Here is a 14,253-nt window from a genome sequence, read left to right on the forward strand (position 1 = left end):
GCAAAAGAAGTCAGCCTTTGGTGAGGTCTTTTTCATCCCTTGGAACATTTAGTTCACACATTTCCCAGTACTAAAGACTGCAGGTCTGGGAACCTGCCGTCATCACCACACTGGGCCTTGGGAGTTTGGATGGGATCATGTGGGAGCTCCATGAGAGCATTAAATGGCAATGAAATATCGTGGGGCCACCTAAGAATCTTACTAAAGTTATGCACTCCTCCCCATTAATGGAGCTTCCCACCTAAAAGAGAGAAGGTTTGCCATTCTGAGTAAAACCAGTGTGTGAAGAATGGCTTCCCCTCTGGGGCACCGTGCCTCAGACCACCTGCTCACGATTCCTCCCACACCACTTGAACACCTTCTCCTGTAGAGGAGAGTTCTGGTTTCTAAGCTATAGACTTGCTGCTAGATCATCCATCACACAGATGTGTATCTGACAGATGTGTGAGAAGATCAGAAATCCAAGAGTTACAATGGGCCGATACCCTTCCTTTTGCCCCTGACCCTCTACAGAGGAAGGGAGGGAGGAAGAGAGGAAGATAGGGAAGACTCATGTAGTGTATGTGGCCCGTGCTACCAGACATAAGGAACTGGTGAGGTGAGGAATCTCAGAGATTTGAGGTGGTAAGAATGGAGCTACCCCCTCCTTGCCTCTAGTGCCTGCTCTGGAACACTGTGGGGCGGTAGGCTGTGAGAGGCAGCTGGGTGCCTGGCCAAGCATAGGCCTCGAACCCCGGACCTTTATCGGACAGCAGGTGTTCAGCTCTGCTCCCCGGCCCTGGTTCTTTTTATTCAGCTTCATCCCTCCACAGCCCCTCCCACAGAGGGGTCTAGGGCCATCAGTCACTAGGAACAGTGCCTCAGACTCTCCCACATACAGATGAGGTATCTCCAAGCTCTCAGACCAAGCCAATAGGCTTATCTGCTGCCAGACCCTAACCCACCCTAAAACTGTATATAAGGGTTCTATTCAAAAGAAGTAAAGTGTGTGCAAGAATCATCCCGTTGTCTGAGAGTTTCTGTTGCAAGAGCTGTAACACTAGAGCTATAACATTTGGGAAGAGGTCTGCTCTCCCCAAACGCCTCTGGGATTCTCCCCTCCCCACTGCCCTGACTGGCTTGGTATGGAAAGACAGAGAGATGAGTGCAGCACGAGCGGAGACATGGTTGGTCAGACGCAGCAGCGGAGGCGGCACTCTCTCCCCTTGGCCCGAACCTCCCCAGACCTCCCGAACCCTGTCAGCTGGGGGACCGATGGACAGCAGAGACTCGGGCATAGGCAGTGGCAGTAGCGCACCCTCCCTGCTCGCACCCTGTCCCCAGCCAGGCTGGAGATCCTCATGGGACACCCTCCAGAACAGGGATCCACAGAACACATAACCACAACCCACAACTGAGAGGACCACAGGCAGTCAGTCAGGTAATGCAGCACCTAGAACACCTCTCCATGCTAATGAGGTAATCTTAATAGCCTTAGCCTTCCACCAATGACCTGCTTCTTGGAAATTCTCACACTCTTCCCCTGGATTATATAATCCCTGGCTCACCCAAAATAAAGCATATGTGTTCACACCCATACCCTATAAAGAAGTACAAACAAGCTAAGAATAAGTAGGCTCAAGAGTTGCTTCATTAAGGACCAGCACCGGGAGCCCTTTGCCTCACAGAGTGGTAAAACTAAGACTCCCGAAGAAGAAGGCCTTTTCTCTTCTCCCACCGCTCTGGCACTTGCTCCCAGTTGGATGAGCTCCTGCTCATCTCTAGGTCTGTTGTGCATCTGTGCTCTCCTACCCCAAAGGGAGACGTGCCCCCAACCCCTTCCTGACTTCCTCTCCAGGTATACTGGCACCAGCGCCCGCCCAGGGTACCCTGAGAGGAGACCGGGAACCAAAACATTCGTCCCAGATCCCGCTTTCCCCTTCCGGTCTGGTGAGCAGCCACACTCTGACACGGTGAAGGGTAATGCGGCCTGCAGATTAGCAGTCCCGGACTTTGCCCTGCTGACGTGTTGGTGAAGAGAGGCAGAACCTGTGCCTACAATGAACCCGGGTACCACAGACTCACTCATGAGGGTGAGGCAAAGAAATTCCCACAAGTCTGAAGCTAGCTTGGGCTACATTACAAAGTTCAGGCCAACCTGGAGGCGGGTTTTTTTGTTGTTTGTTTGGTTGGTTGGTTTGGTTTTGGTTTTTTGTTGTTTGTTTGTTTGTTTTGGTTTTTCAGTCTGAAGCTAGCTTGGGCTACATTACAAAGTTCAGGCCAACCTGGAGGTGTTTTGTTTGTTTGGTTGGTTGGTTTGGTTTTGGTTTTTTGTTGTTTGTTTGTTTGTTTTGGTTTTTCGAGACAGGGTTTCTCTGTGTAGCCCTGGCTGTCCTGGAACTCACTCTGTAGACCAGGCTGGCCTCGAACTCAGAAATCCACCTGCCTCTGCCTCCCAAGTGCTGGGGTTAAAGGCATGGGCCACCACCTCCCGGCTAAGTGGAGATCTTGTCTCAAGAAGGGAGGGAGAAAAGAAGGAAGGGAGGGAAGAAGGAAGATTTTTAAATCTCATATGCTGATTCCCGACACACCTTCAGAGTGTGATGATAATCTATTCAGCACTGCATGGGGATAAACTGAGGCAGTTAAAAAAAAATGCTCCCATTAGCCAGCAGGTGCTTCAGGGGATCTCTGAGGACAAGGCGGACCTTCCCAGGATGGCTCGAACCTGCTCTAACATTGTGAATGTCCTTCTCCACTTGCTCAAGTCTTGGCTTGTGCAGGTGCAGCCTCAGCTCCAGCTCTGAATCCAGTTCATCAACCTTGGAAGCCACAATGACACGAGCATTGAGGGCACACTGGTCAAACCACTTCTCAAGATGTTCAAAGAAGCCAGCTCGAAGCCTGGGGAGAGATGAGCAAGGGTTAGTCATCTCTGCCAGCAGTCAAGAGCAGTAAGAGCTCTTTCACACTGAGACCAGACACGCTTTCGGCTGTCACGCTTCGGACTGCTCCCACCGTGCAGTTCATCTCACTGGATGGATGCATACCATCCATCCACTCACACCGTGGCTGGGTAGTTTCCAATCTTTCATTCTCACAGAGAAGGCTGCTATAAATAACCCTGTGCCTATGTCAAGTACAGAGGTGCTCAAAGGTTAAAAGATATGGGGTTCTACATTTTTTTCACATCTCCTCAGGAATAGTGCCTCAGAACACTGGGATACAAAGGGCTGAATAATCTTTTTTTCCCCCTTTTAAGACCACGGGTCATTTCTTCATCATCTATAGTTTCTTTCCCCTTTTCTGTCTTGGTCAATACAAAATGCCACACACGATGTAGCATACCTTTGGCTTATATCCATAGAATTTTTAAATAAAAGAAGTGTTGGGGGCTGGAGAGATGGCTCAGTAGTTCAGAGTACTTGCTGCTCTTGTAGAAGACCTTGGTTCAAGACAGGTAACAACTCTGTGTGAACTCTCAGTTCTTGGAGTTCTGGTCCCCTCTTCTGGCACCATACACACATAATATAATACAGACTTACAGGCAAACACTCATACATATAAAATTAAAAATGAACAAATCTTTCAGAAATAAACTTTAACATTATGGATGAGCTGGGAATTACAAGCCAGAGTGGGTGGCAGGGGAAGCGTTTCTATGACAAAGCCCAGCCCTACAGAGCACCCTGGGAAGCATGCTAGGGTCACAGCCACCAAGGCTGGCTATGTCTGTGGAGCATTCTGGGACATTTTATGTTGGTGCTTCTTTCCCCTAACCTCCCTCAGTTACCTGAGCCTTCAGTCTTTCCACCTAAAGCGAATCTTTAGTTCTAGAACCTCACATAGAAAGTTCAGGGTAAGAGAATGGGAGCACAGTGGTTGAGCCACTCACCCTTTCTTAATCTGAAGGATTAGTTTCTGAGGAATAGACACTTGCTCTATGTACTTGGTGCTGAAAGAGTCATGGAAGAGCACAGTGTGGTGGGAATGGGGCCTACTGTGTATCTGTTGTTCATCTTCCACAGACAGGAAGGCAAAGTAAGTGTTCCCACTTGCAGTTGTGAAGAACTCCATTTCGTCATAGGGTATCTCTTCCACAGACTCTTCCTTGCCTTCAGCCTGTATGGAGAATGAGACTTGAAAATCAATGCCAGCTGATGTAGGTGATACCAGATGAAAGGTGCTGTACCAGGTTGCCAATAAGAACTTTCCCTAACCTCCCTCTCCACACAAAGAATGCTATTTATTTATGCTTATTTGTTGTGCAGAGCTGCTCCCAGGGCTGTTTGCATGCAAGCCCTGGATTCCTGAGCTACATCCTCAGTGATTTTAGAGTGAGAAGTTTCATATATAAATCTCGGTTCTCTATTTCCTTTGAAACAACACCAAACGTGCTATTTAACATTGGCGGAGACTGAGTAGTGACAGCACATTTTCACCACTTGCCATTTTGACCTATGGCCTCCAACCCTCTTTTCTCAACACATGTGTCAACATTTGAGTTTGGAATTCATGCAAAAAAAAGAGGAGGAGGATTCAAAATGTTGCCATTCTACTACCATAGAACTCAAGCTATGGCTCTGTGTGATTGGATGCAGTTTGAAGACAATTAAAATGAGCTAATCGCCAACCCTCAAATGAGTGTCTTAGTTGCCTTTCCTGACACTATGGTAAAACATCCTGACAAAAAGCAATCGAGAAAGGGTTTATTTTAGCTTGCAATTCCAGATCGTAGTCTCTCATAGCAGGAAGTCAAGGTAGTGGGAGCTTGAAACAGTCATGTCACATCCACAATGGACAACAGAGAGAAATGAGCTTCTATGCTCATTGGCTTACTTGTGCTTGGCATGATCTCTCTGCGCTTATACAGTTTAAGATACCCTGCCTAGGGAATGGTGCTGCCCACTGTGTGCTGAGTCTTCCCACATTAATTAACTCAGGACAACGTCCCCATAGACATGCCCACAGGCAAACCTGAGATCACAGTCTCTCCCTGAGACTCTTTCCAGATGATTCTAGGTTGCAACAAGTTGACAATTTAACACTGCCCAGCAAGGAGAGCCTTGAATGAATGTTTTGTTACATATCCAGTGAACAGGAAGAAAGAGGGTTGAAGTAGAAGAGACCTGAGGCAATCTGTGCAATCAATAGGAGATAAGAAAGAGACCCTGGGTAGGTGGGGAGCAGGGGTGAAGTAAGCCTTGGGAAGGATGACTCCAGAGTAGACTACAGGGCATGAGGAAAGGGTGGTAAATTCTAAAAATCTTTTCTGTGGGGGAAGAATTGAAGCTTTGTTGACAAAATAGGAAGGAATAAATACTCTTGTGGGACTTTTTCTGGACTCCTATAGAGACTGAACCACTGGGAACCCTAGCTTATCTGCAGAGTATATGTAAGACAAACAGAGTAAACTTTCTTCATACCCAACAGTGAGCTTACCTGACCCATAAAAAAGGTCTCTTGATAGTACTCCAGATCGTCTTCATTCATATCTTCATCTTCATCCTCCTCATCCTCTCTTATTTCCTCCTCCTCCTCTTCCTCCCTCTCTTCCTCCTCTTCTCTCTCCTCTTTTATTTCCTCTTCTCTCTCCTCTTTTAGTTCTTCCTCTTCCTCTATCTCTTCCTTCTCTTCTTGAGCCATTAGATTTTCTAGGTCCTGAGATATCTCTGAGGGGGTCTCTCTCATGCCCCGCATTTCTTCAGTTCCTTGAGGAGTCTCTTCTTTGGGCCCAGACATTCTGTCACTCTGCGGGGACTTGTTCTGCTGGCTCAGTGCATCTCCAGCCGTGCCGGGCTCTGACTCTTCACTTCCCTCTTCCTTCACGCCTTCTGCTGTCTTCTTGGAACCCGTGACTTGCCCCATGCTTTCTTCGCTTTTGTATATCCCCACTCTCGCCCTTTGTTTTTTTTTCAGTTTCCTGATTTTCTGAATGAAGAGTGTCTCGTGGGTCTCTGTTGGTGACCAATATTAAAGTGTAAGAACACAGTGTTGCCCAGATTGGGGCTCCCACCCACAGGTGTACAGGGATGATGGCAGGAAGGCCCAGACTCTGGTCATAAGTGTTACCTGGTTGCCTGAATTTAAAAATCACTTCCCCAGCCAAGTTCTACAAGGAAAAAAATTACAAGTCACCACAAGACCAGCAATGCCTTTCTCTAGAGTGCTACTTCCAAAGCTTCGTGTCTCTTTAGGTTAAAAGGCTCTGATGCAGACCATGACCCACTTCATTCACTGGGGCAGTCAGTGTGTCCCAAGTCCAGCAGGCTACCACACCTGCTTGGTACGCACTGGACGATGGAATCAGGGCTCCTGACACAGTCTCAGAAGTGAAGGGTGAGCAGAACAGTGAGAACCCACTGCACCAGTGTCCGAGGAGGATGGATACAGTGAGCCTGATTGACATGATCTTGAGTGATTAGAGCTTGTGAGGGTCATCTGAGGAAAGGGTAAATGGGGCTGGGCTTAATTTTAGCAGAATCACATGGCGGTAATAGACATTGTGAATGAAATTCAAAGCATTATAGAAATTAAAGCATTATAGAAATTAGACCTTTCATTTTAAGGAACCTAATATATATATAAAATTAGGCTGGCTGCCTTCTGAGCTTCTGGGGATCCTCCTGTCTCACTCCCATCTCTCCATAGAAACATGGGGACTACTGGGCAGTAGTGGTGCACGCCTTTAATCCCAGCACTTGGGAGGCAGAGGCAGGCGGATTTCTGAGTTCGAGGCCAGCCTGGTCTACAGAGTGAGTCCCAGGACAGCCAAGGCTAACAGAGAAACCCTGTCTCGAAACCTAAAAAGAAAAAAAAAAAAAAAGAAAAAAAAAAAAAAAAGAAAGAAACATGGGGACTTCAGGTGTCAATTACTGTGATGGTTTGTATATGCTCGGCCCAGGGAGTGGCAATATTAGAGGGTGTGGCCCTGATGGAGTAGGTGTGTCACTGTGGGTGTGGTGTTAAGACCCTCATCCTAGCTGCCTGGAAGTCAGTATCTGCTAGCAGCCTTCAGATGAAGATGTAGAACTCTCAGCTCCTCCTGCACCATGCCTGCCTGGATGCTGCCATGCTCCCACCTTGATGATACTGGACTGAACCTCTGAACCTGTAAGCCAGCCCTAATTAAATGTTGTCCTTTATAAGATTCGCCTTGGTCATGGTGTCTGTTCACAGCAATAAAACCCTAACTAAGACAGTTACTGTGCCTGACTTTATGTGGGTTCTTAGGATTTGAATTCAGGTCTTCACACTTGCAAAGCAAGCATGTTATCTGCCAAGCCATCTATCTCCCTAGTCCCTAATCTTTTTAAACTGTGAAGTGAAGGCCTTTGCTCAGTCTCTTCATCCTTGACATCCTGACATGGATTCCTCCTTTGTAGAATTAAGGATGGCTTACAGATGTCCAGCCGATCAGATAGGAAGCCATCTTCCCTCTTCTACTTGGCAAGTGGCCAGAGGTACAGAGGTACACCATCTGTCCTTCATACCTGCTCAAAGATTTCACGAACGAAGAAGTGTCGGCTGAGGGTGAAGCTATAGCAGTTGAGTTCTTTCAGCACTAATGCCGGGTAATCCATCACTTCCTTGGTCAGCAGGATGTGAAAACATTCGTACCTGGGAGGGAGGGAGGTGAGACTACTGTGTGAAGGGAACTCTGCTGAGTCTGGGACACCCTCCTAGAGTCATGCCCCTGCCTCTGTCTGGCAACTAGCATTGTGGGGAGTTGCTGGGTGGCTAGTCTTTTTCTTTTATTTTTTTGTTTTTGTTTTTGTTTTCCAACACTACAAAGGCTAAGAACATCCACAAAGTACCAAATGTAGGCATGTGCATGGGGGGAATACATGGTTTGTCATTAGCCTAACTAGTCTTCTCAACAATTTCATAAGACAATACCAAAAAGCCTACTTAGAATCCCCCAATGAGGGTCTTGGGGGCGTGGCTCAGTGGTAGAGGCCCTGCCTAGAATCCCCCAGTGAGGGGCTGGGGGCGTGGCTCAGTGGTAGAGCCCCTGCCTAGAATCCCCCAGTGAGGGGCTGGGGGCGTGGCTCAACAATAGTGTTCTTTCCTAACAAGTATAAAACTCTGGGTTTCTTCCTCATCATGGCTAAACCAATGACAACCTGACAGAGAACATAGGACTTTTTCTATTTCACCGAAGGTAGTTGAGGCTCAGTAAGACTCACGACTGGCTCAAGGTCACATGACCAACTAGATTTCACATCACTTCAGAGCCACCTTCTCACCTGAGGTAACAAGCATGACCTTGTGTCCTAGTCTGTGCTGTACAGTGGGAATGACATTAATATTCCCCAGCTGACGTCAGAGTGTCCCTGAGAGCTGGTACCGAAGGGGGCATCCCAGTCTCCCCTCTCAGCTACAGCGTGCCCAGGAGCCATGTTTTCATGCCTAGTATGATCTGATGACATTTATCTTTTTTAAAATGGGTGTATGTACAGACAGGCTAGGCATATGAGTGTCCATGTCATGTGTGTGCATGCCTGTGGAGGCCAGAGGCCAATCTTGGGTATCACCCAGTATGTTGTGCACCTCCTTCAAAATAAAAGCCTTTTTTTTTTAATTTTTAAGTTTTGTGTGTGCATATGTGTGTGTACATACACACACGCATGCATGCCACAGAACATATGTAGAGGTTCTCTTATTTCACCCTGTGGGTCCCAGAAATAGAACTCAGGTTCTCAGGTTTGATGGCAGGCATTTTTTTCTGTTGAACCATGTCTGGCTTTCTCACCAGCCTGGAACTCACCAAGTAGTCTAGGCTAGCAAGCTGTGGGGAATCCATCTGTCTCTGCCTTCCCAGTGCTGGGATTGCCAGCACATACCACCATGCTTGAGTCCTGACAATGGAACTTGGATCCTCACAATTGCAAGGCAGATGATTTACCAACTAAGCTGTCTTCTTAGATCTGTTTTCTTGCTACAGATAGAGACCATCTCTTTTCCATCATATCCAGCATCGCACTTCAAAGGCAGGACCTCCTTTGTCTCACAGGGAGGCCACAGAATGAGGATGGGATCCGCACACCCCACCATCCTGTCCTGTGGTGGTAAAACGCAGAATGCTCAGAGAGGTCTCATGTCAGGAGCATCCTAGTGCCAAGGGTGAGCAGTTGAGACTGGCTCACGCTCACTTCCTCATGAAGGGAAGATTAGTCTCCACACCTTGCCAGTCTTCAAACTAAACCCCCTGCCCTTCTTTCCTACAGCTTCGTCACCAAGAAAGGCCATAAGATCTGTACTGACTCCAAGTTGCCATGGGTTCAGAGGCCCATACGAAACCTGGATGCCAAGAAAAGCCAGCCTTCTAAAGGTGCCAAGGCACTGGGTCCCAAGTTTGCTGAGACACCGTGGCAACAGCACCAAGATTTAGTCACCTCTCTTCTGTCCCTGAACTTGGACATAGGTATTGACACTTTACCAGGCTGCTTTGGGCTTGAGATGCCAGCTGGGATGAGGCCTGAGTTCGTTTCCCCATTCTCAGCACTTCTTTAAGGGAGTGTGTTTATTCTGTGAGGACTGGAGGGCACTCCAAGCATGCCAGAGTGCTGGTGTTTCCTGTGCTGAGTGAGAAGGTTCCAGAAGAATGATATCAGTCATCCTGGGTTCTCCTCTTGTGTGGCTCAAAGGCTTCATCAGAGCCCAGGTGTATGAGACCCGAGTACCTGCTGGTGTACCTTGCTTGCAGCTGGCTCCGATGGGGTTCTTGTCTTAGGGTGGGACATGAGGGCTGTTTGTCTGTCCACCTCTGGGTGAAGTTCTGTCAACAGTAGTAACTCCCAAGCATGTTGGTGAGTATTCCAGGCTGGTCCCACCTCCAGAACTTGGAACAAATAAAAACTTGGCTGAAATGGAAGATCTCAATGGCAGTGTTTTCAAACCCATCCGCCTTTGTAAAGCTGGGGATGCAGGTCAGTGGGTAGTGTGCTTGCCTAGCATGTACAGAACACTGGGTTTCAACCACAGCACTGCAAACACTAGGTGTGATGGTGCATGCCTATAATCCCAGCACTCAGGAGGACAGGAAGATCAGAATTCAGAAGGCAGAGGCAGGAGGATCTCTGGGAGTTCAATACTACCCTGGTCTACACAGAGAGACCTTCTCTCAAACATCTTTCCCTTTGACTGATACAGACAAGCGAACATCTGCCTCCATGTCTACCTCTCTCCTCCATCTCGGCTAGTCTTTTTCATAGAAGCAGACTGTAGGCCACTGTCCTATTTTCCTGATCATACTGAGGCATGCACACTATTTGTAGAGACTCTGTCAAACTCATGAGCTTTTTGTTTGTAAGGTGGGTTCTTAGGATTTGAACTCATGTCTTCACACTTGCAAAGCAAGCACTTTATCTGCCGAGCCAGCTACCTAGTCCCTGATCTTTTTAAACTGTGAAGTGAAGGTCTTTGCTCAGTCTCTTCATCCTTGACATCCTGACATGGGTTCATACTTTTGCAGAATTACTTTTCTTGTCTGTGATCCCTACCTTTTGTCTTTGAACTTAATCTACATTATTCCATCAAACCCTCAAACATCAGCAGGCTCAGACATTTTATCTGTTTCTTGGGCAAAGTAAACAAGGCTCCAAAGTTTAATCATCTGGACATAAACTCCCAGGATCTATGCGCAGCCATCACATGGAAGGCAAGTCTAATTCAGTGAATGGTCTTTACAGAATCAGCTGGACAGAGGCACACAAATAGAAAGCAGTTCACAGAGAACTGTTTGTAATTGTGTATGGAGAAGCTCAAACCAATGGGACAAAAGCTTGTCACGAGATGGCTAACCTATGATAAAGTATTGTGTGTGTGTGTGTGTGTGTGTGTGTGTGTGTGTGTGTGTGTGTGTAATTATAGTAAGAAATCCTACATGGTCACTTAAAAACTGAAATAGATCTTTAGTTACAGAATAATTTTCCTTCATTTTAAAAACACTATATCGGTATGTATATATCGGTATGTAGTTGTGTGCATAAGTGTGTCTGCTCATACAAAGGAACAGCTGGGTAAGTATGATGGGGACATGTCTGTTACAGAAGCTGACTTTTCTCTCCCACTAACAAAGAGTTTACATGTTTACACCTTTTTTTTTTTTTTTTTTTTTTAAAGGGAAGCCCAAGTTCTTGGCCTTTAATTTCAACTGCCATGACATTTCCCACTACAAACTTGCCACAGTTCGTTCTGGGAAGTTCTGTGGGTGAGGAGCAAAGGATTGTTAATGCTCTCCAGCATTGGTGACGTGGCTTTTTATCTGGGTTTGCTGATCCCATCCTTGGTCGTCTGTGCTAGCTGGAGACCTCGAACAATGAATCCCGGCCATCCCCGCCCGTCTTCTGAGGTCTGGTCAGCCTACCTGGATTTCATGTTCTTCAGAAAAGTCCTGGCCTTTTCCATGTGTGCCTTCAGCGACTCTTCTTGACTTTGCTGTCTCAGTTGGTCTAGCAGCTTATCGAGGGAAGTCTCTTGGTTCTGGCGGCCATTCCGCAAACAAGAGGAGCACAGGTAAGTGTCCAGAGCTGACGGAATGGTAGTGACCTGCATACCCCACTGCCTATGGAGCTGGGGTTAGGCAAAATGCCTGTGCGGGCCACCAAGTCTGTGACCACACTCACTCTCCCCAGCATACACTTTCAGGCTGTTCTCTGTTTCTGGAATGTTCTTTCTTCCCTATCTACCTCCCCAAGGGCCCAGCTCAGATGAGCCACCTCAAGGACAGTTCCCATGTCCCATGGCTTTGTCCCCATAGCTAGGCCTGAACTACACTTTTCTGAGGCATCTGCACTTCAGTCACAAGTCACACCTGGAATGCCCATGTATGAAGGTAGGCAGGGCCAGGGCTGGCTGTACAGGCAGGTGAGCGACTGACATGTGGTCCAATATCCCTATTACATAGCTTTGAATGATCCTGGACACACAGTTTGCTACATGAATGATACTTGTGATGCTGTACTGTGAACTTGAGGTGTATTCCCCATCCCTAGAGAAGGCAACTGATGTCTTACAAGATTCCTTCGGTGACAACTTGGAGCCAGTCCTGTGAAATGCTACCTAATCCTAGACCACTTTACCAGACCACATTCCAGAACGGGACTTCAAAAGGCACATGGACTCAAGAGTTAGACACTTTGAGAGCTCAGGATTCAGCAGGTGTCACTGTCCCCTGTAGACTGTCACAAGCTTGGGAGTTAATGCTGGCACTTGCTCATGAGGAAGCAGCCTTATTTGTTAAGTTGGGAACAGAGGTCTGGCTGGTTTCTCCTGAGAAACCTCTCATAAAATGGTTCACCATGTCTTTAATTAGACTTTACTTTCTACAGGGGTCTGTGCCCCCTCCCCTGCCACTTGAACAACTGCATATGAATAATTCTGGTATTCACTATGGGGGCAGTGCAGTTCCTGCATCTTCTTTCAACACTAGGGGGCGGGGACAGGAAGAATGCATTCTCTTTGTCCATCAGTAAGCCATGGCTCATAAAATTATACTCCAAGCATCTTGTTTGTCTTCTTATTTTTTTATTTATATAAGTCTTCTGGTTTTCTCTCTCTCTCTCTCTCTCTCTCTCTCTCTCTCTCTCTCTCTCTCTCTCTCTCCTCTGTGTGTGTGTGTGTGTGTGTGTGTGTGTGTGTGTGTGTGTGTGTGTACAGGCACATGAGTGTGAAGGTCAGAGGACAATTCTTGGGAGCCTCTCCTGGTACTTTATGGGACCCAGTGATTGAACTCATATTGTTTGGCTTGCCTGCAAGGGTCCCGACTTGCTAAACTAGGCCCTGCCTGCCCCCATCATGTTATTTTAACCACAAAGACCACCTTCCATTCAGTCAGTCAGTCAGTCAGTCAATCTGTCTGTCTGTCTGCCTGCCTGCCTGCCTGCCTGCCTGTCCTGCCTCTTTTTCTTGTGCACTCTCTTAGAGACAAGCTTGATTCCCAAGATCTGTCTCAGGACTCTGGCATGGTTCAGGCTTCTTCCTGTTACTCCCATCTCTCCCCCCAACCCCCAGGATGAGGGCAAGCCTCCGGGGTCTCTGCCTGCACACATATTGTAGTTTAAGAGTTTTACATTTGAGTCTAGCATCTACGTTCAGTTCATTTTTGTTAATGGTGCTTTTGTTCAGTTGGCTTCTTCCCCCACCCCATCTGAAAGATGGCTGAGCTCAGGCAGTTGGAGTCCGGGTCCCGCCCACATCTCCTCACATGCATGGGAACACAGCTCCAGGCTTCAGGCACCTGGTTCTCCTGGTTGTGCTTCTGCCGATGCTGTTCTATCCTTTTCTCCAGCTCCAGCTCTTGTGTTATCAGAATACTCTGGTGCCCCTCCCACAGCCTCACAGCGTCCTGGAAGTACCTGAAGATGTCCGAGCTCTGCAATTCTGTCTCCCTGGCCAAAGCCTCAAAGGAATTCTGCCATGGTGTAAAACAGGGAAGGTTACCTGGAGGGCAGACTAACCCAAGCCCCAAGGATGGCCTGTCCACAGAAGCCTGTGTCTCCAAGCTACTGCCTGGGCACCATCCCTCATGACTGCTTTAGGCTCTGTGTTGGTTAGTTTTGTGTCACCTTGGCATAAGCTGGGAAATGAGACTCTTAACTAAGATAATTGCCTCCATAAGACTGGTCCATAGGTAAGTATGTTGAGCATTTCCCTGGTTGGTGACTAATGTGGGCAGACCCAACCCACCGTGGACGGTGCTGTCTACACCTGGGCCCAGGGTCCTACGCTGTATAAGAAAGTAGACTGCCAGGCAGTGGTGGCGCACGCCTTTAATCCCAGCACTTGGGAGGCAGAGGCAGAGGCAGGCGGATTTCTGAGTTCGAGGCCAGCCTGGTCTACAGAGTGAGTCCCAGGACAGCTAGGGCTACACAGAGAAACCCTGTCTTGAAAAAAACCCAAAAAACAAGACAAAAAACAAAACAAAACAAAAAAAAAAAAAAAAAAAAAAAGAAAGTAGACTGAGCCTACCATCAGGAGCAAGCCAGTGAGCAGCGCTCCTCCATGGCTTCTGCTTCAGCTCCTGCCCCCAGGTTCCTGCCCCCAGGTTCCTGTCCTGACTTTTTTTAGTGATGGACTGCAACGTGGAAACGTAAACAAAATAGACCCATTGCTCCCCGTTGTTTTGATTGTGATGTCTTAGCTGACACTCCTAAGACAGGCTCCATCTGGGTTCCTGGCCTTCCCTGCATGGGGCGGTAGGACCTGGGCATCTTTCTCTAGAACACTGTCTCTTAGCATCTGGATATTCCACATCTGCTGGTAAAATCT

General features: G+C 47.6%; 1 protein-coding gene across 5 annotated transcripts in view; it reads right to left on the reverse strand.

Annotated features, from left to right (window-relative positions):
- Ccdc180 (coiled-coil domain containing 180) overlaps positions 1–14,253 on the reverse strand; it is a 62,396-nt gene that overhangs the window by 30,306 nt on the left and 17,837 nt on the right. For 3 of the 5 annotated variants that reach the window (XM_076935036.1, XM_076935034.1, XM_076935033.1), the window contains 7 exons: positions 13,223–13,396; positions 11,351–11,466; positions 7,473–7,599; positions 6,052–6,091; positions 5,422–5,936; positions 3,875–4,101; positions 2,708–2,883 (listed from right to left, as the gene is read on the reverse strand). In XM_076935036.1, coding sequence (XP_076791151.1) covers positions 2,708–2,883; positions 3,875–4,101; positions 5,422–5,936; positions 6,052–6,091; positions 7,473–7,599; positions 11,351–11,466; positions 13,223–13,396 — 1,375 coding nt within the window. Of the gene's footprint in view, positions 1–2,707; positions 2,884–3,874; positions 4,102–5,421; positions 5,937–6,051; positions 6,092–7,472; positions 7,600–11,350; positions 11,467–13,189; positions 13,397–14,253 lie in introns of all 5 variants that reach the window. The other 2 variants (XM_076935035.1, XM_076935032.1) reach the window with 1 other exon arrangement.

This window comes from Arvicanthis niloticus, chromosome 5, assembly GCF_011762505.2.
Source record: "Arvicanthis niloticus isolate mArvNil1 chromosome 5, mArvNil1.pat.X, whole genome shotgun sequence".
NCBI classification, from domain to species: domain Eukaryota; kingdom Metazoa; phylum Chordata; class Mammalia; order Rodentia; family Muridae; genus Arvicanthis; species Arvicanthis niloticus.